The sequence below is a fragment of the Leopardus geoffroyi genome, chromosome B3 (genome assembly GCF_018350155.1).
Source record: "Leopardus geoffroyi isolate Oge1 chromosome B3, O.geoffroyi_Oge1_pat1.0, whole genome shotgun sequence".
NCBI classification, from domain to species: Eukaryota; Metazoa; Chordata; class Mammalia; order Carnivora; family Felidae; genus Leopardus; species Leopardus geoffroyi.
This window is the reverse complement of record NC_059337.1, coordinates 51,991,290-52,011,213: the sequence shown is the minus strand read 5'-3', so window position 1 is coordinate 52,011,213 and position 19,924 is coordinate 51,991,290. Positions and strand designations below refer to the sequence as shown.

General features: G+C 37.2%; 1 protein-coding gene across 13 annotated transcripts in view; it reads right to left on the bottom strand.

Annotated features, from left to right (window-relative positions):
• The window catches only part of MYO5A (myosin VA), a 196,014-nt gene that overhangs the window by 120,326 nt on the left and 55,764 nt on the right, over nucleotides 1–19,924 (bottom strand). For all 13 annotated transcript variants that reach the window (XM_045449710.1, XM_045449708.1, XM_045449707.1 and 10 more), the window contains exons 2-4: nucleotides 13,054–13,164; nucleotides 9,616–9,787; nucleotides 7,581–7,725 (exon numbers count right to left, since the gene is read on the bottom strand). In XM_045449710.1, coding sequence (XP_045305666.1) covers nucleotides 7,581–7,725; nucleotides 9,616–9,787; nucleotides 13,054–13,164 — 428 coding nt within the window. The remainder of the gene's footprint in view (nucleotides 1–7,580; nucleotides 7,726–9,615; nucleotides 9,788–13,053; nucleotides 13,165–19,924) is intronic.

Sequence of the window (19,924 nt, the reverse complement as noted above, 5' to 3'; positions counted from 1 at the left end):
GTACTATATTTCTTAAGAACAGTGACATGCTTTTATACATCTATAGTAATCAAAATCAGGAAATGTAACAGTGACATAGTAATATTATTTATTTCACAGATATCTATATTCCAATTTTATCAACCATCCAGCAATGTTCTCTACAGTTTACCTTACCTCTCCCATCATCACAGATTCAATTCAGAATATTCACTGCATTTAACTGCGTGTATGGTTCATCACTTTTAATCTAAATGCTTCCTCAGCCTTTCCTGGACTTCTCTGACCTTCGTAATTTTGAAGGGTATCTATAGTTATTTTGTACAATGCTCCTCATTTTTAGTTTTTCTGGTGTTTCTTCCTGATTAGATTTAGGATATGTATTTTTGGCAGCAATTTATGGTCAATTTTTATCATAGCTGCAAGATAAGGCCATTCCTCTGTTCAAAACCCACACTCAGATAAGTCAAATTTGCTATGACAGCCCACACCTCTTGGTAGGATCCTTGCAGTTGATGATCTCTCTGCTTGGAATATTCTTCCCCAGATATGTGAATGACTTGCTTTATCCTTTCCTTCATGTTATTTTTTTTTTAAGTTTTATTTATTTGTTTTGAGAGAGACAGAGAACATGAATGGGGGAGGGGCAGAGAGAGAAGGCGAGAAAGAACCCAAGCAGGCTCCAGGCTCTGAGCTGTCAGCAGAGAGCCCGACACAGGGCTCGAACTCACAAACCATGAGATCATGATCTGAGCCAAAATCAACAGTCAGATGCTTAACCACCTGAGCCATCCAGGCGCCCCCTTTCTTTCATTTTATTACTCAAAAGACAGCTTAAGTTTTTCTGGAGTTAGATAAGTTGATATCAAAGTCTCTATGGAAAAACAAACACCTAAAGATAGCTAGGAAAATAATGAAAAAGACAAACTATGAGAGGGTTTAATGGTACCAAACATTAAAAAAAAATACTACAGGGGCGCCTGGGTGGCGCAGTTGGTTAAGCGTCCGACTTCAGCCAGGTCACGATCTCGCGGTCCGTGAGTTTGAGTCCCGCGTCGGGCTCTGGGCTGATGGCTCAGAGCCTGGAGCCTGTTTCCCATTCTGTGTCTCCCTCTCTCTCTGCCCCTCCCCTGTTCATGCTCTGTCTCTCTCTGTCCCAAAAATAAATAAACGTTAAAAAAAAAAAAAAATACTACAAAGCCACTATAATTAAAACAATGTGAGGGGAAAGTGGGTGATAGGCACTGAGGAGGGCACCTGTTGGGATGAGCACTGGGTGTTGTATGGAAACCAATCTGACAATAAATTTCATATTTTAAATAAATAAATAAATAAATAAATAAATAAATAAATAAATAAATAACAGAGTGAGGGGGCGCCTGGGCGGCTCACTCAGTTAAAGTGTCATGATCTTGCGGTTCATGAGTTTGAGCTCCACTTCAGGGTCTCTGCTGTCAGCACAGAGCCTGCTTCGCATCCTCTGTCTCTCTCTCTCTCTGCCCCTCCCCCATTTGCTCGCTTGCTCTTTCTCTCTCTGTATTGCTCTCTCAAAAATAAACATAAAAAAACATGGGGCGCCTGGGTGGCGCAGTCGGTTAAGCGTCCGACTTCAGCCAGGTCACGATCTCGCGGTCCGTGAGTTCGAGCCCCGCGTCGGGCTCTGGGCTGATGGCTCAGAGCCTGGAGCCTGTTTCCGATTCTGTGTCTCCCTCTCTCTCTGCCCCTCCCCCGTTCATGCTCTGTCTCTCTCTGTCTCAAAAATAAATAAACGTTGAAAAAAAAAAAAACAAACAGTGTGGTACTGGGACATGAAGACATAAAGGGAGGTGAAAAGAACCGAGCCAAGATATTGACCCCAAAACATGAGAAAACCTAGGATATGACATGTGACATCTGAAATAACTGGGGCAAAATAGGTTTCTTAATAAGTGCTCTGGGGTAACTAGGTAAGCATTTGGAAAAAAGATAAATTTAGATCCATATCTCATATAATACAAAAGAATAAACTTCAATGGGATCAGGGACCTAAAGGTATATTATAAAACAATACAAAGAAGAAAACATGGATAAATTCCTCTTTTACCCTGGTATAGGAAAAGGCGTTGGGTGTTGTTTTTTTTTTTTTTTTTTTTAAGTTTATTTATTTATTTTGAGAGAGAGAGAGCAGAGAGAGGAGGAGAGAGAATCCCAAGCAGGTTCCTCCATGTCAGCACAGAGCCTGATCAGGGCTCGAACCCATGAGCCATGAGATCATGACCTAAGCTGAAATCAAGAGTTAGACACTTAACTGATTGAGCCACCCAGGCACCCCTAGAGAAAGGTTTTTAATACTGACTCAAAATCTCTAGTAATAAAATAAAAGATTGATAATTTTGCATGGAAAAAAAACAGCACAAATAAAATCAAAAGAAAACTTATAAATGGAGGGGGGATATTTACAATATATACCACAAAGAGCTAATATCCCTAATGTATTTTTTAACTCTTAAAATTGAGGATCAAAGGACTAAACGCACAACCAAAAAACTGAAAAGACATAAATGGACAGTTCACTGCATAAACAAAGACACAAACACATTGATAAAATGGCTTTTAAACATACAAAAAGATGTTCAAATTCACTCATATTTAAAGAAATACAAATATAAACAACCTTGAGATACCATTGGATAGTGAAGAACTGCAAAGAAAAACTACATATTTTTTGTTGATGAGGCTATGGGGAAGCAGGCATTCTTGAACATTTTTGGCAGAAATAAAAACCCGTATAACCCTTCTAGAGGGAATCTGGAAATACCTACTAAACTACATTTAAACCTACCTTTTGACCTAGCAATGCCACTTTTAGCAACCTACCTTAAGCTACATTTCCAAAAATACATAAATACATATGCACCAGGTTATTACAGCATTGTTTAAATGTTGTTGAATTTAAAATGTTGAAAACAATCTAAATGACCACATATGGGAAAGTGGTTGAATAAACTAATAAAGTGAGTAAGATAAAGAACTAACCTAAGTAACTTTGGAAATCAGTACTTTATATACCATAAGGCTAAAGACAAAATGAATTGGACACAAATATTGTACTTGAATGGTAAATTTGCTTCTCATGGGAGTATGGGATAATATTTTTAGAACTACTTTATTACTTTATGAACATTCTAGGATTGAGCAAAGAAATATACATATATATATGTATATGTGTGTGTATGTGTGTGTGTGTGTGTATATATACACATACATACAGGATAAGGAGACCAGGTTTCTAAAGACCAAAGAAAGGAGATAAATGAAGGAAAAAGAGAAAGCAAAAATAAAAACTGTGGTGTTGAACTGGAATTGGATGTATCAATATGAACTCAAGTTTTTTTAATATATATACAGATAGACATAATAATATATACAGACATGTATCGGTGTGTGTGTGTGTGTGTCTGTGTGTGTGTAAAAATGTGTAACTTTTATATTTAGAGAAAGGCAAATTAATACAACACTGGGATACCATTTATCACCTGTCAGTGTGGCAAAATTTTAAAAGTATGACAACACATCCTGTTGGTAAGGCTATGGGAAAACCTTTATTTCCTAGCTCTGTGAACTGGGCTTAAAGATGATGCCCCAATAGTAATGAGCATTCCTAGCAGAAAGATCTTTGTTTCTAAATACCATTCCTCCAAAAAAGAAACCAGGGCTCCCTGAAGAAATTAAATAGCTGATTCTAGGGTTGGGGTAAGGAAATCAGAAAATGAGCCACATGTTACTAAAATGTAAGAAAATGATCAAAACATAATAAAGGGCTGTTGAAAGTACACTTGAAAAGAGCTCCAAGGTTTCAACAAAATAAATCTGATAGAGTTTGAACAAAATAAATAGTGATAATCCATAGACTAAAATAAATATCCATGAGTCCATACTGATAGAAATAAAAAATAAATACTAAATAAATGGGGGGAAAGTAACAGCTCTTCCTTACAGTAGAAAATAGCAAATGACCACTTGACCAACACCACAGTAAAAATTGTTGCAGTCAAGAATCATCAATGGATGTTAAAATTAGTAAGTGAAAGTATGATGAAAAACAGGATATTTACATGGTCTCAAAGTATTTTCCCATAACACACTTATTAATTTCAAAGTTTAAAATAGTAATTAAAATAGAGAAATCTGGTAGATACTGCCTTAACTAAGTGATCAATGTTAGTATCCCCAGGAATCAGTATCTTATATCTCCTCTATATGATGAAGGGCACATCACTTCTGTGATATGACTGTCCAAAATGTGTGGCTAGCCTCAATTACTCAATCAGGAAAAAAACTCAAACTTTCAGGAGGGTAAGAATTTTTGGAGTCTATTTTGCCTAATTTTTCTACTGCTGTGTCCTCAGAGCCTACAAGATAGTTGGCCAGTATGTATTCTTCAAAAGTGTCAAAATCATGAAAGAAAAGAGGATTAATGGATAGTTCTAGATTGGAGGAACCTAAGGAGAAACACAAGGTACTATGTATGATTCTAGATTGAATCCTAGACCAGAAAAAGGGCATTGGAGGGGAAATGATAAACAGTGAACAAGGTTTTTAGATTACTTAACAGTATTATACAATGTGCATTTCCTGGTTTCAATTATTTACAATGGTTACATAACATGTTAACATGGGAGGAAATGTGAGGGTAAGGAAATCAGTACCTCTGTGTACTATTTTTCCAACCTCTTTGTAAGTTTAAGGTTTTTTTAAGTTTGCGAAAAAACGGAGAGGGCAGCTTTACAATGAGGCTTTCCCTGAAACTACTACATATGTCCTCTTGCCTACCTGGCATTCCTTACCTACTTTCCTAACTTTATTTTCCAGGATAGTACTTATTAATATATGAAAAACTGTGTATCTTCTGCCTCACTTCATGAGGGTAAAAACTTTTGTCTATTTTGTCTCATTTGTTTGCTGTTGTGTCCCCTATGCCCAGGACAGTGTCTGGATGGTGTTCAGTAAAGGTCTACTGAACAAGTGTCTATAACTTCCCTGAAGATATAAGGGGCCTCTAAGAGTACTGGAAATGTGAAACTCCAGGATTCACATCTGGTAAACATGGCACCTCATCACTTGGTAAGGAAAAAATGCCAAGAAACGATCCTGTAATATCTATCTCCAACTATATGCCTAAGAGATGTGGTCTATTTAGCTGCTGTAGCACATTTTCTGTGTACAGACTTATAAATATATTTATAAATGGTGAACATAAAATCATAACTGAAGCGTATTTTAAAACTGTCTAAAAAACAAAACTAAGCAAAAGGAAAAGAAACCAGCAAACCTATAGTAAAGAAATCACATTGACTGAGTCACAGGGGAATCATGAGGGAAGAAATGTTAGGAAACCAAAGTAAATCTAGGGTTGAAAAGCCAGAAATATTCAGACAAATCTAACACTATTTCTGAATTTCCTGTGACAAAGATGCGGAGAACCAGACTTTCATATCAGTATTTTTCAGATTAGTATTTTCAAAGAAGTCATATAATTCTCTATGAGCAGCATATCATTTTTCAGAGATAATTTTTAGGGCCTAGCACTCCATGCAATTCCCTCTCTGCCTGATAGTTCTCTGGCTGTACTTGTGCCGTGCTCACTTGTATTACAATGCTCCAGGATTATACACATCGAATATTGGTGGGTTTTTCTAATTTTAGGGGGAAATTATGCTGATAGACGGAATTTAAAAGCCTCAAAAAGTAACATTTCTTACACTTTTGATACTAGTTCCTATTTTATTTTTTTTTTATTTTTTTATTTTTTATTTTTTTTTTCAACGTTTATTTATTTTTGGGACAGAGAGAGACAAAGCATGAACGGGGGAGGGGCAGAGAGAGACGGAGACACAGAATCGGAAACAGGCTCCAGGCTCTGAGCCATCAGCCCATAGCCTGACGCGGGGCTCGAACTCACGGACCGCGAGATCGTGACCTGGCTGAAGTCGAACGCTTAACCGACTGCGCCACCCAGGCGCCCCAACTAGTTCCTATTTTATAACAGAATCTGGTATGATACACCATGTTATATAATACAAAACTATATTTAGTCATTTTGTATTTAATATGATAATATTTCACAGTGTTAGACTAATGGAACTTGAAAGCTAGTCTTCCTAGTTATGTGGCCTTAGGAAAGTTAAGTAACTTCTTATTGCTTATATTTTCTCATTTGTAAAATGAAGATTAGTAATAATACTAACTTCAGAAGGTTGCTGTGAGGATAAAATTACTGAAAAAATTGAAGGCAATTAAACAGTATGTTGCAAAGACAGAGTACTTAATAGCTATTATTAGAAATAATAATAATTTATTAATAAAAGGGCATAATGACTTCTATGGACTCTGTCAATGAAATAATTCTAAAATTCTGTCACATGCCAGTCCAATTATGTACAAACACTCTCCCCGTTTGGAAAGGAGAAAATAAAACCTCTGCAGTATTAGTTTTTTCTCCACTTCATAAAATTGCTTGAGGATATATGCTGGTTCTTACCTGAAGACAGGAGATATGAATTGAATATATACTCTTCTATACCTCCATAGTTTTGTATTACATCACATTATTAAGAGTCTAATCTAGTCCTGAAAGTAGCTTTTTCCTCTGGTTTTCTCCTGTCATAGTGTTAGGGTTCCATGATTAACATCAAAGACATTTTACTGATGCTGTTCAGGATCACTGGACACTAGAACATAATACTAACGTTAAATTCAGTTTCCTTGAGATTTAATTCTCTAAGATACAGACAGATTTCTTCTTGTCCTTTGCCCTTTTATTTCTTTTTTTTTTTTTTTTAATGTTTATTTTTGAGACAGAGAGAGACAGAGCATGAACAGTGGAGAGTCAGAGAGAGAGGGAGACACCGAATCTGAAACAGGCTCCGGGCTCCGAGCTGTCAGCACAGAGCCCGAGTCGGGGCTCGAACCCACGGACCGCGAGATCATGACCTGGGCTGAAGTCGGACGCTCAACCGACTGAGCCACCCAGGCGCCCCAGCCCTTTTATTTCTGTTCTGCCACTCATTAGCTGAATGACAGTGAACCCATCACTTATTACCACCAACCCTTGATCCGCTCTTCTGTAAATATACTATCTGTCTTTGCACATAGTCACAGGATCATGAGGAAATTCCAAAGGCAGTTTTTTTTTTAAGTTTATTTATTTATTTTGAGAGAGAGAGAAAGAGAGAGCACATGCACAGGAACAGGGGAAGGGCAGAGAGAGAGAGAGGGAGAGAAAGAATCCCAAGCAGACTCTGCACTGTCAGTGTGGAGCCTGATGCAGGGCTCGAATTCACGAACCATGAGAACATGACCTGAGTCAAAACCAAGAGTTGGACCCTTCACCGACTGAGCCACCCAGGCACTCCCCAAAGTCAGTTTTTAAAAATTGAATGTTCTTTTATAAATAAGAAGTTATTTTAATAATAATGCAGGCCATCTGAAACAGTCAAGTCTGTTTATTTAATAATTTACCAGTTGCTCTTAACTGTGTTTTAAAATATCTGTGACTCATCAAAGAAGAAATTATCACATCTAGTAAGAGTCATGAAAAAATAAATAGAGCTCCCACCAACCTGGCCATTTGCTTGTAAGCTTCTTCGGCTACTGCAAAGATATGTGGATCCATATCACCCATATTCTGACCACTATATGCATTAATAATATCTTCTCCATAAATAGGCAGCTGTTCATAAGGATTTATAGCTACAAGGACTATACCTAGGGGAAGGGTAAAAAAAGCAAAAGAAGAAGTCAGTGATACACTAACGGACATATCAAACTTGGTAAAGCGAGAATCACAGTTAACACAAATTTCAACTTGAGTTTATCTTGAACTAACAAATTGTTAAAGATCGAAATATATCACAGCCTTTGCCTCTGAACACAATATACCCAGACCTAACTAAAACACCATTTAAAAACTGGCCTAGGTTATTAAAGATAAAAACCATGGCAATGTTAAAAGAAACTTAAATATTTTCATAGTATTTAAATTGAAAATTACACTTTTAGAAATTTATCCAAATGAAATAACCAGAGGTTTAAGCAAAGAGGGTTTTTTTCATAAAGATGTTTATCATATTATTCACAGTAGTGAAAAGCAGAAACAAACTATATAATAAAGGAAGAGTAGCTAAATATTTTCTTATATCCCTATAACAGACATGGTAGACATTTGTGCTATCACTACAAATCATGTTTATAAAGAATATTAAAAGTAATAGGAAAACATGACACAAAACTATCAACAGACTAATTCTAATTTCATATTTATACTTTCTCACATATACACACATATAGGATATGTAAATGTAATACTGGTTTTTTTCAGTAGTGAATTACATGTATATATTTTTTGTTTTTAAACACCTTTTTTTTATGTTTCCTTAAATTTTATAGTAAGTATATTTTAAATTAATGAAGCCCTTCATTCTACAAATATTTATTCAGTTCCAAGTATGTCTCAAGTCTTTTCTGAGTGCTAGGTTTATAACAGTAAACAAAAAAAGACAAATCTTTATCCTCACAGACCTTATATTCTAGTAGGAAACTCAAACAATTAACAAGTTAAGAAAAAATAAATATCACAGGTTAGATAGTAAAAAGGAAAAAAGAGAAAAATTAAACAGAAAGAACACGGAAACTTAGAAGGGGAAAAGGGTTTATGATTTAGATAAGGTGGGCTGCGAAGGCTTTATTGAGAAGGTAACATATATGCAAGAAAAAAGTGGAGAAATGAAAATTGATAATCAGAAATAGTTAATAGAGAAGAAAAAGAGTTATCATCAAGGATACAAGAGGTATAAATTCCTTTAAGAAGAAAAGAAAGTTGTCCCTGTCCAAAGCAGGAGAGTAAGGAAGAAATGATAGGTGCTGAGTTCGTTACACCAAGCAAATAGACTTAAAAGAAAATGAATGAAATCCCAGACCGGAGGCTGGGGGAGAATAATTAGTGAAAGAAAGATAAGAAGTCAGTAGAGAAAAGAGCCAGGGACAAGGGAGAAAATAAAAGTTAAGAAAAAAATAGAGACACAAAAGAAGGAAAGGGGGGAAGAACCCAAATGTACATGTGCTTAGTTTCCAAGAGAAAGAAAAAGACTACTGAGCTGGGTCACTGGCAGCTAACAATGCAGCGAGTATGGGCCCAGACAAACACATCAAGCAAGAATAGTTACTATGAGTTGTCAGTTCTGCACTGAGAACAAGAGAACACTAAACTTGAACTTGCTCCAAAGGTAAGTCTGGACATCTACTCTTCATATGCAGTTCTTGTAAGAGATGAAAATAACTAGCAAACTGTCACTGAATTTGGCAAATAATTTCTTTGGAAGGAAGAAAATCTGGAAGATGGGCCTAGCCCAGCTCAGGGCTTTTTGTTTGTTTGTTTTGTTTTGTTTTGAGCAAAATTATGTAATTTACAAAAGAGCTTATTCAGCACAAAATGCAATGAGCTAATGAACACTGGTAAATCTTTTTTGATAACTCAAGTGATCCTCTCTCTAGGAGGAAATCCAACGACAGCCTTCTTTCCCCATGCACAATTATTTCCATGGTACGTCCATTAGAGGGAAGAGTTCATGGTCCACTCAGACAGCAAGGCACACTTACCACAATATGTATAGATAAGTTTGGAGTCAATAAAGCGGACTCTGAGATTGTGGAGCACAGCAGGCTCATGAAGATAGCTGAGGGCTGTGAGGTCATTTTCACCCACAAGTATGTCAGGGTTTCTTAAGTGAGGCAGTTCCTTAGTCTTTGGATCTAGACGATATTCCAAATCCTGAAAATGCATAAGGTACAGCATCTGGATAAATCATGGCAATAAAAGTGAAACAAGTCCATGCATTTTGCTTATTTCCTATTCTTCATTTGCTTCTCAACTATTAAATGCATTCTTTTGCTGGCACATTTCCCAAAGCCACAGAAAATGGTGGAAATGAAGAGTCTTCTTTTTCACTAGATGTATTAACTTGTATTAATAATTTTTGCTAATATAGTTTGAGAAACCTAGACGTTTTTTTACCCGTTATGGAACCAGAAGTCTTTAATCTTTAAATAACCTTTCTTTTTCTCTCTTTCTCTTCACCTGTGATAAGTGAATAGACAATAAAGAGTGGTCAAGAGCTTATCTTTAGAGTTAGATCAACCCAGGTTCAAATCCTGAAACTGGTACTTACTTCTTTTGTGGCCTTGGGTATGTTATTTAATCTTAATCCTTCATTGTAGAAAGGGCATAAGAGAAATAGCTCACAGGGGTGTGATAAAAATTAAATGAGGCAATGCATGGCATGTTGTAAGTACCTGGGAACCCCTGAACCCTGAGAGGTCCAAGAATCTCCTGAAATTAACTGTAACTGTGCATACGTGCACATGTGTAAATATATATACATATGTGTATTGCTTTTGGAATTACAGTTCATAGTTTTCATTTGATTTTTAATGAGGTGATTGGCTCCAAAAGTTCAGAAGAACTACTCACTTTAAAGCCAAGGAAAATATGGCTTTATGACAAAGCCAAGCATGGAAATTATCACTCAACTATGTATTAAGGGCAAATAACATATGACAAATAAAAAAGGAAAAGTATGTAATTTAATTATAGAGAAGGACTAGCTGGTTTTGTAAAAAGCCACTTTTCTTAACATTGCAGAGATATAGAGGTCAAATATTCAAAATAGGTTGGAATGAATCATGCTAAATGGAAAGGAATTTATCATCTGCTCCTCAATCTCTCCCTGCCTGTTTATTAGGATATAATGTCCTTCCCCAAATTGAACGGTCCTTGCACTGGTCTCTGCAATACACAAAAGCCACTCTGGCTATGTAATCTCAGGCAGAACTACTTAATATCTCTGAGCCATGGCTTCCCTTATTTGCAAAATAGTTATAATACTACCTGCCAACCTACAGGGTTGTTGTGAGAATTAACATAAGAAAATATATCTCACAGTGCCTAATATTGTGCCTAACACAGAGCAGTTGAATAAATTATTTTCTTAATTTGACATTCCAGGTCCTCCTAATCGGGCCTAATTCTTCCCTGCCTTTTTCCCAACTAACCTTGCCTCTATTTTGCTCTCCTGAAATTCATCCTCTGTGCTTCCACCAATGAGTCCTTTCTAAAACACAAATCAGACATCCTTCCTCTGTTTAAAAATACTACAATCATTCCGCATCGTATATCTCTTGAAGTCCAAGAGTTTTAACATGATCACCAGGCCCTCTGTGATCTGGTTCCCACCCCAACCACCCCCCCATTCTCTTGCCAGTTCTGTACTCTTACTTCACATTCTACCAACATGGAATTTATGTACCTCCCCAAATGCACATTACTATGCATGCTTCCCTGCCTTTGCACGTGCTTTTCTGGATCCCTTAATTGCACTTCTGCTGGTCTACTCATTCTTCAGACAACGCCTCTCTGAACCCTGACCTTCACCAGCCGGTCTGATCACTCCCTACTCTGTTCTACTTTTGTTCCTTATTTTCATTATATCACATGCCATACTATTCATAAATATATCTATTTCTCTTACCTGACATTGATGTCAGAGAGCACCTTTTGCCAACATGATATCTAGCAGATACTTTAATATGCAAGCCCAGAACTTGAACACAAACCTAAATGTCTGCTCCAGGCAACTTGCTATATTCACTATCTCCAAAATACATTCCAATCCTCATAAGGTCTATCCCCTTCTCCTTGTAAGTCCACATTCTATCTGCCTTTTAAGATCCAGTCAAAATCATTCTTCCTCCTTGAAGCCTTCCCTGACAAAGTAGCCTGTAATGAAATTTTCCTCTTAAAGATCCTAAAGTCATTACTGTCTTTCTTTACAACATAGCAGAGTGGCTGTGAGCACAAATCATGAAGACAAATTTTCTGGCTTAAAATCCCAGCTTCATTCCTTAATAGCCATAGGATCTTGAGCATCTCTCTGAGTACTGGTTTCTTCATCCATAAAGTGTAATAACAACCGCCCCACTTCATAGGATCGTTGTGAGGATTATATGAGTTAGAGCAAATAAAGCTCTACACACTTACAACTATGTGTGACAGTAAGTGTTCAGTACAGCTAACTGTTGGGATAGTAATACTCGTGGCAATACCTCATCATAATCTTTCGATATCTTTGGTATTGTGGTGTTGAACTACTCTTTAGATCCTACATTTTACGTAACTTTTCATGTATTTGTATCCAGTTTCCTTGGCTAGACTATACGTTGTTTAAAGAAAATTAATGTCATAAGGGTTTTTAAGAAAAAAGTGGGACATGCCTTGTCGAATGCAGTGGAGAGATTAAAAAGGTACAACTGGGGCACGTGGCTGGCTCAGTCGGTTAAGCACTGGACACTTGGTTTTGGCTCCAGTCATGATTTCATGATTCTTGAGTTCAAGCCCCATGTGGGCTTCACAATGGTAGTGCAAGAGCCTCCTTGGGATTCTCTCTCTGCCCCTCCCCCACTCATGCTCACACACACCCTCTCTTCCAAATAAACTTAAAAAAATAATTAAAAAATAAAAAATAAATAAAAAGGTGCAACTCAGATGAGTCTACCCATGCAGTGAATGCAGACAGGAAAGCATAGAGATACAATTGGTTTTAAGTTTTTTTGGTTGCTGGTGAACAGCTTTGTACATAATAGCTTCTCAATAAATATTTTTCAAATGATTAGGTGCAACAAATATCAAATATCAGACTGGCTCCTTAAGCAATGTTTTCTTAGTTACTATGAAATAATTGATGCTAGCCTAAACAAAATAAACAGGCATATCTTTGGGAGGATTAGACGTGAATTTAAACCTAATCATAATAAATTTATAGACCAAATAACAGATTTTTACAGTTCTGCCATTTTGACTAACCAATAGTGATAGAAAATTGAGTTTGCTATTTTGCTTTTTTCTTCAATTTAATAAGTAAAAAATATTAGATTAATTCAAAATTTAACTTCCATCTGAAGTCAGGTATGTCACAGCAAACTCCCACTTTTGAATTCCCTTCACTTTATGCCAATGACAACAGATAAAAGCAAAATTCTTACCTTTCCTTCTTCAAGGTGAAGCAGGAGGACTTTATCTCCTGGTTTATAATCTTTCAGCAGCTCTGCTGACTTCCAAACTTCCTCAGGATCAGGTATCCAAACTCTAGCAAACTAGAAGGCAAGAAAAAAAAATTAAACTAGCAAAAAAAGTATTTTAGCCCCATTTTCGTACCATCCTGCCCACATTATATAAAAGGTATGCTCTATATTGTGCTAATAATTTCACAATACATCTAAGTCAATTCACTATGTTGTACAACTTAAATAATATAGTGTGTATGTAATTATATCAGTAAAATTGGAGGAAAAAGTATGCTCTGAATAAAGAGCTACAATTAAAGTTTGAACTCTCTTTACATAGGAAATGCTACCTGAAAATAAAATTTTAGGTAAAAATGTACATATAAATCCATTTTTCCATTGAATGTGGACTTTTAAAAATCCCAGAACATGACTATGAAGCTCATAGACTACGGTGGCTCTGCCAGTGGATTTACAATTTGAATTTTTGATTACGGTTTTCATCCTGTGTTCTGCAAAGACTTGGTGACTTCTCAAGTATTCCTCAGGGGCCAGTAAGGTGTGGCAAAGAGGAGAGTAAGCTTGTGGCCTGGAGTCACAGCTGTTTTATAGACTGGGCATCTAGAATTTTCTTGGAAGAAAGTTCTGTTGCTAATCTAAAAAAAAAAAAAATAAGAAAGCGTTGTCGTCTAGTATTTTGCCTTTATTATTTTATAAAGATGAGTGAAATGGTAGATTTGGCTAGCACTAAGTTTGGCTCTCATAGCCTCAATAGCATGAAAAAGATATGGTAATCAATCATCAGGGGTCCCTGGAGCAGCAAATCTTTAGCTTCCACTAGTTACTCTCTGGACTTAAGCCTATTTTGGACTTGACATCCATTTTGAAGAAAAAGAAAAAAAAATATATTAAAATGAATGAATCCTCCAGACACCACACTGAAGAAATGTTTTATGACCGCTTGGATTCCTCAGGGAGGAATCTTCCTTAAAAACAGTATGTACATTAAACATTGATGGACATTTTCAGGAATATATCACATATAAAAAATACCACCACCAGCAGCCTTTCTCTATTTTCTTCAGAGTTCCAAAACTACCTGAACTTACTTATTGTTATATTATTGTTTACTTATTTATTATTTCTCCTTCATTAGAACATAAGCTCTATGTCTGCCTTGTTCAACACTATAACCACTGCCTGTGTATATAGCTGGGTTCATAGCTGGGTACATAGTATTTAATGAGAGAATCTCAGAATAAAGGGCATCTTCTTAAAGTGAATAAAAGCAATATGGTAAAAAACTTACCCATTGCTTTACTTTTTTCTTATTATCACAGACTCATGCAAACTTTTTGTCTGAACAGTTTGCAAAGGAAAGAGTATTGAACTAGGTTATGAGTTCTAATCCCAGGACTACCATACTGGCATCTTAGCCTTTATTTCAGGCATTTGTAAAATGGGGATGACAGCAGTACTCATTTAGATCATCTCAAGGGCTTTCATACATAGAAACCTTGTGAAAAGCATAAGCCAATATATAAGTACAGGTTGAGATTGTTACCAAGTGTGTATTCTATAAGAAATGATTGTTAATGTTCTATGTCAAATATGTTACTGAAAGTTGTTTTATGGCTTTCTTCCCAGTTATACAGTCCATAAACTGAGTAACAGCTGTCCAATTTACTAAAATTTTACTCATTCAATAAACATTTCTGTGTACCAACTACTCCGACTCTGAAACTCACTTTAGAAAGCCAGTATTTCTATAACTTTCTCTGGAGGGATTTACTGGTTCCAGAAGAGATATGACATATAGGAGATTCAGAGTCATGAAATGACGTACTATCCTGACTAATGAAAGCAGAAAAAAGCAAAATGGGTCCAAGTGAGTTTGCAGAAGTTTGACCAACCTACTCCAAACATGAGATTTTCAACTAAATCTAGAAAGAAGCACCTTCCTATTATTTGTCAATACCAAGTTCCAGCTCAGATTTCCACAACTGTTTTGGAAACACTGGGTGCATGCTTTGCCAAAGGCTAGATTTCCAAGAGCTAGGTGTTAACAACACTTGCAGATAGGTGAGGGAGGCTAAGGCCCTTACACTCACCATAGGTGAGATATTTAAATAACAAACAACACCCTGATAACCAAATTCCCCATTATCCTATCTCTATCTCTTGGTAAAGTAACCAAGGAGAAATAGGTCAGAACTCAGTCTGTTATTACCATTGTCTTCTTATGGTTCTTTTCAGTCTTAACCGAGGAGATTGGTGACTCTGCAAAAACAACTATACCAGAACTGGGTCAGTCTGGGAGGTATATATATACCTTAGCTGCTGAAACCGAGAGAAATTCCAACCTGACAATGCCCCTTCCTATTGCCTGTGTCACCTCCAACCCTATTTTCTATTTTTGCCTTAGGCCCCCAAGGAGAGTACACAGGGCAACCCTGAGAAACTGGACAAAACTTGTCCAGCCACATCCAGTGGGAAGACTGCAGGAAAACTGCAGTGGGAAGATAAGGCCCCGAATCCATACGAGAAACCTGGAAGTGAAACACAGCAAGAGCCGGGCAGGAATCACATATAGGGGGGGACACACATACCTAGTAAGTCTGCTCAGGATTTCTTGGTGAAACAGAGGCAGTTAGCAAAAGATAACCCTAGCCAAAGTGAATCAGACTGGACACAGCTCCCAGCAAGACAAGGGAGTGTCCAATGTCATGCAACTCTGCTCTGTCATAATTAGCTAGTAGAGGGTGAGGCTTTCCTGCCATGCTCCTCATTCCCTTTTCCTACTCATGCTTTTCTAATTTTATCCCTCATTATCTTGTGAGTCCCTCAAAAATCTCACTTATGATACTTCAGACCTTATCTTAGTTATTTACGGATCTATCTACCTCCCACACCATACCATATACTCCTTAAAGCCATCCTGGAATCCTCTCTAATTTTGGCCAAGTTGCTGGCTCATGTTTGGTAAGCACCACATTTATGCTGGTTTTATTTAAGGCAGAGGTAGGACAAGATAAGGAAAAGAGATGGGAGAACTGGGATGAGAGGTGGCAAAGGCAAACTTTACAGGCATACCTCGGGATTTTTCCTGAAGCCACTAAGCACAGTTGAGATGGGTAGGAGTCAGAGACTAAGAGAAGAGAGATCCGTGAATTACTAAGCAAAGGAAACACTGCTGTAGGAACAGGTAGGAGAAGGGAAAGCAAGGATTTAGGATCTGAGGTACTGTGACTAAAGCCAAAAAAAACCCCAAAAAACAAAAAAACCCGCTGTAGGACAGGAAGAAAAGATAAAGAGGCTTAAAATAGATCATGTTAAAATGTAAACACACATCAAAGATTAATGACAATCCAAAGGAACTCCTGATTAGAAAGGAGAGTAAGGACAAAATGGAGATGGGCTAAATTTTATGGTAACAGGCAAAATTTGAGTAAATAATGCTAGCACAGATTTAACTTGCATAATAGCTCACAAGGAAAATAAAAACCATCTGTCTTCTACAGTACAGTTTAATCAGGCCTGCCTGACAATGATGAGGTAATACTGACAGAGACTAATGGAAGAACACTGAAAAGATGGGTTCCGGGGACATGCTTGCACTGGTACTCGCCAGAGCAGGGCACAAACAGTGCTGGCTCAGCCTAGCATAGCCCTCCTACCTTCTCGGAGATCACACCCATCCATGCACACGTAAAGAGGCACCAGTCATCTTTCTTTTCTTTTCATATCCTCCCACAATGACAACACTCAAGAGGTTCTTGAATAATGCAGATGACTCAGGGGAAATTTTGCTAACTTGCACTCTGTCAGTCAAGGAACTCCGAGGTGTGGGCACCGAGAGCAGTTTTTCTGATGCCTCAGACACTTTGGGAACAAGACCGAAAGCACTAACCAAGTAAAGGACCAGTCCCCGAATCCCCCAAAATCTGACCCATGTGATTCTCTCTCCTCCTCAAACACATTATTCATTTTTCATACAGCACATTTACACATCTTTCCTAGCTCCCCTATTAAATCATATGTAGCTTGGCAACATAGAACAACCTCTAGAACACAGTTTCTCCCCTTTTTCAGCCAGCATGCTCCTATTTATCATTCATATCTGTGGTAAAGTACCACCACCTCAAAGAAAGCTTTCCTCGTCATTTGGTGGCATTCTATTCTCACTGTCCCCATTACCTCACACCATACTCCACTAGAATTCTTATCCTAAATAAATGATAACTTTGTATGCCTAATCTCCCTTCAGTAAGTGTGAGCTCCTTCAGGGTAAGAGTGTCTCTCATTCATCTTTGTCTCTTCAGCACTTAACACAGGGCCTGCCTATAATAATTTCTGAATGACCCTTTGTTATGTGAATGTTCTTGCCTTCAGTCATTATACTTTAAAAGGGCAGACTAAAAGAAGTATTGGCAAAAGGCTCTCAGAATCTTCTAGAAGGGTCTATAATTTCCAGAAATAGAGAAAGATGCAAGCAACATTAGATAGGTGAGTTACGTAGGAAATCATGGTATTATAAGAAGGAAAAAGAACCAGACACGTAGGGAGATTAGTAATAAAATATTCTTTCCTTCCCCACTCCCCAAAAACCCATGTCTCTATCCCTTCATAATTCATATGTTTAAAAGTGGAAGCTACTACTCACTTCTAGAACAGACAGCCCCACTCCCAACACGACCACAAATTCCTCACTCCCTGCTTAGAAGAGCAGGGTAAGGGGTCACACTAAAATGAGAGGAAAGAGAAGATGGGCTGGGGGTGAACACACGGTGCATGGTGGATAGGGTTGGAAGTTAAGAGCAGTAGTGTTCTGTGCTCCTACTGCAGCTCTAGAATAATGCTGCTGATGAGCGAAAAGACAAACACCAAGTCCACTTTGTGGAACTTGACGAAGACTGTGAGGAATGACAGCTAACATTTATTGAGCATTTTCTCTATGTCAGTAAAGACCTAGATATTTTACATATATAATTTCATCCAATCATCACCATAACCCCATTATTAACCCATTTTAATAGATATTGAGGCTCAGACCTGAAAAGTGGTAGAGTCTTTGTCTATTCTAAAAGCAAATATTCTTTCCACTTTACCATGCTTCTCCCTTGTTCAAACAGCACATCTTATAAAGAAGAAACCCACTCCCCCAATCCAAAATTGTTCCCCTTGGTATCATAACTGAAACAGTTATTAAACTGGTCCATGTCATCAGGTGAGACTTAAGAATGTTTCTTAACATTAAGATTCTTAACATCCAAGACTTAAGATAATGTGTCAAATCCACAGTAATCAGCCTGGCACCCATTCTGCAGTATTCCAATTGGCTCTGACAGGAGAATGAGGTTCTGCCAAAAATGAGTTGAGGAAATAATAGCAAAAAATCATCTGATGATGAGAAAGACTAAAACTTTTAACAAATGAATGATTCCAGCTTAACTTGCTTCCATAAATGAACAGAATGATAGAGTTGATTTAAGATTTTTAATTTTTTTCCAACTCTTGATGTCACCACGCGTGTACTGTGAAATGTGCATGACTTAAAAGTAAATTGAATTTGTCAGTTTCCAGCAGGCATTGAAATGATTTTAAACTCATGAAGAAAACAACTCTTCAAATTAATGGATATGTTTTGTTACCAACAAGAAGCAAAAGTTAAATAATCTTATTTCTCTAGAAATTTACATGAGATGGCAGAGCTTTGGAATGAATATTTTTAGACACTGCAGTTCTTTAACATTTCTGTAAAGATTATTTTTGGAACTAGATCTCACTTTACAAGCACAGTCTTCATATGCACATCAAGAAAAATCACTATTTCTATCCACAATTCGCTAGTGGTATTTGAGGATAAATTACAAAATTTTAAATAAGAAAAACAAAGTTAAAACAATCACCAACAAAGAAAAGAATCATACTGATCATCTACATTAGAAGGACTTTCATTAGGATGAAGAAAACACCTAACTTTCCTGTCTTTTACTTAATTCTTGCAATATTCTTTATAATTGTTACTAATAAAGAGGTTCCTCAATCAACAGCCTGAGCAAAGTTAAACAACTGGCCTGAAAGTCACTCAGCTAATAAATGACAGCGACAGGATTCAAACCCAGAGTGAACTCGAACTTCAAGATGTTTAGAATGTATAAGGAAGAATACAACCAACATAATTCAAATAAACCACTTTGTCCTGATTGTGACCAAAGTTGCCCAATTAAGCAAAACTCACACCTTCCTACTATTTTCAACACTTGCTCCCAATGTAGAGAACAGTATAAAAAGGGTCATATTAAATATCTACAGGCCTGTGTGTATAGATAGATGTCTTCCTCCCCCACAGAATATCTATCATTCTGATAAATGATCTGGTGCTGAAGGAAGTCATGGGTAATTTTTAGATCTCAAATAAAATGTCTCAACATGGCAAGTTTTGAAAGAACTGGACAACATATACGTTATATGAGACAACACAGGTAAGCAGGCACCAGTAAGTAGTTCCATCCCATTTATAACAGGTGGCTACCTTTGCTTTGCTCCCAGCTTTAGGGACAGACACTTCTGGCTACAATCACGGTCTGGTACTAATAACACATTACAGGTCTTTCATGATTTGGCCTCTGCAAAAAGGCAGAACTTTAATAATACAACAACCCAACAAACCCAACTCAGTTTAAGTGTTATGACCTCCAGGAAGCCTTCCTTGACCAGCACATTGAGGCAGGGCTCATGCTTGGACTGTCTATAATATCTGGTTTCTATCTCTATCTATGCACTTGCCACATTCTTTTTTTTTCACATGCCCACCTCTTTAACTCTTTAACTAGATTGTGACCTCCTT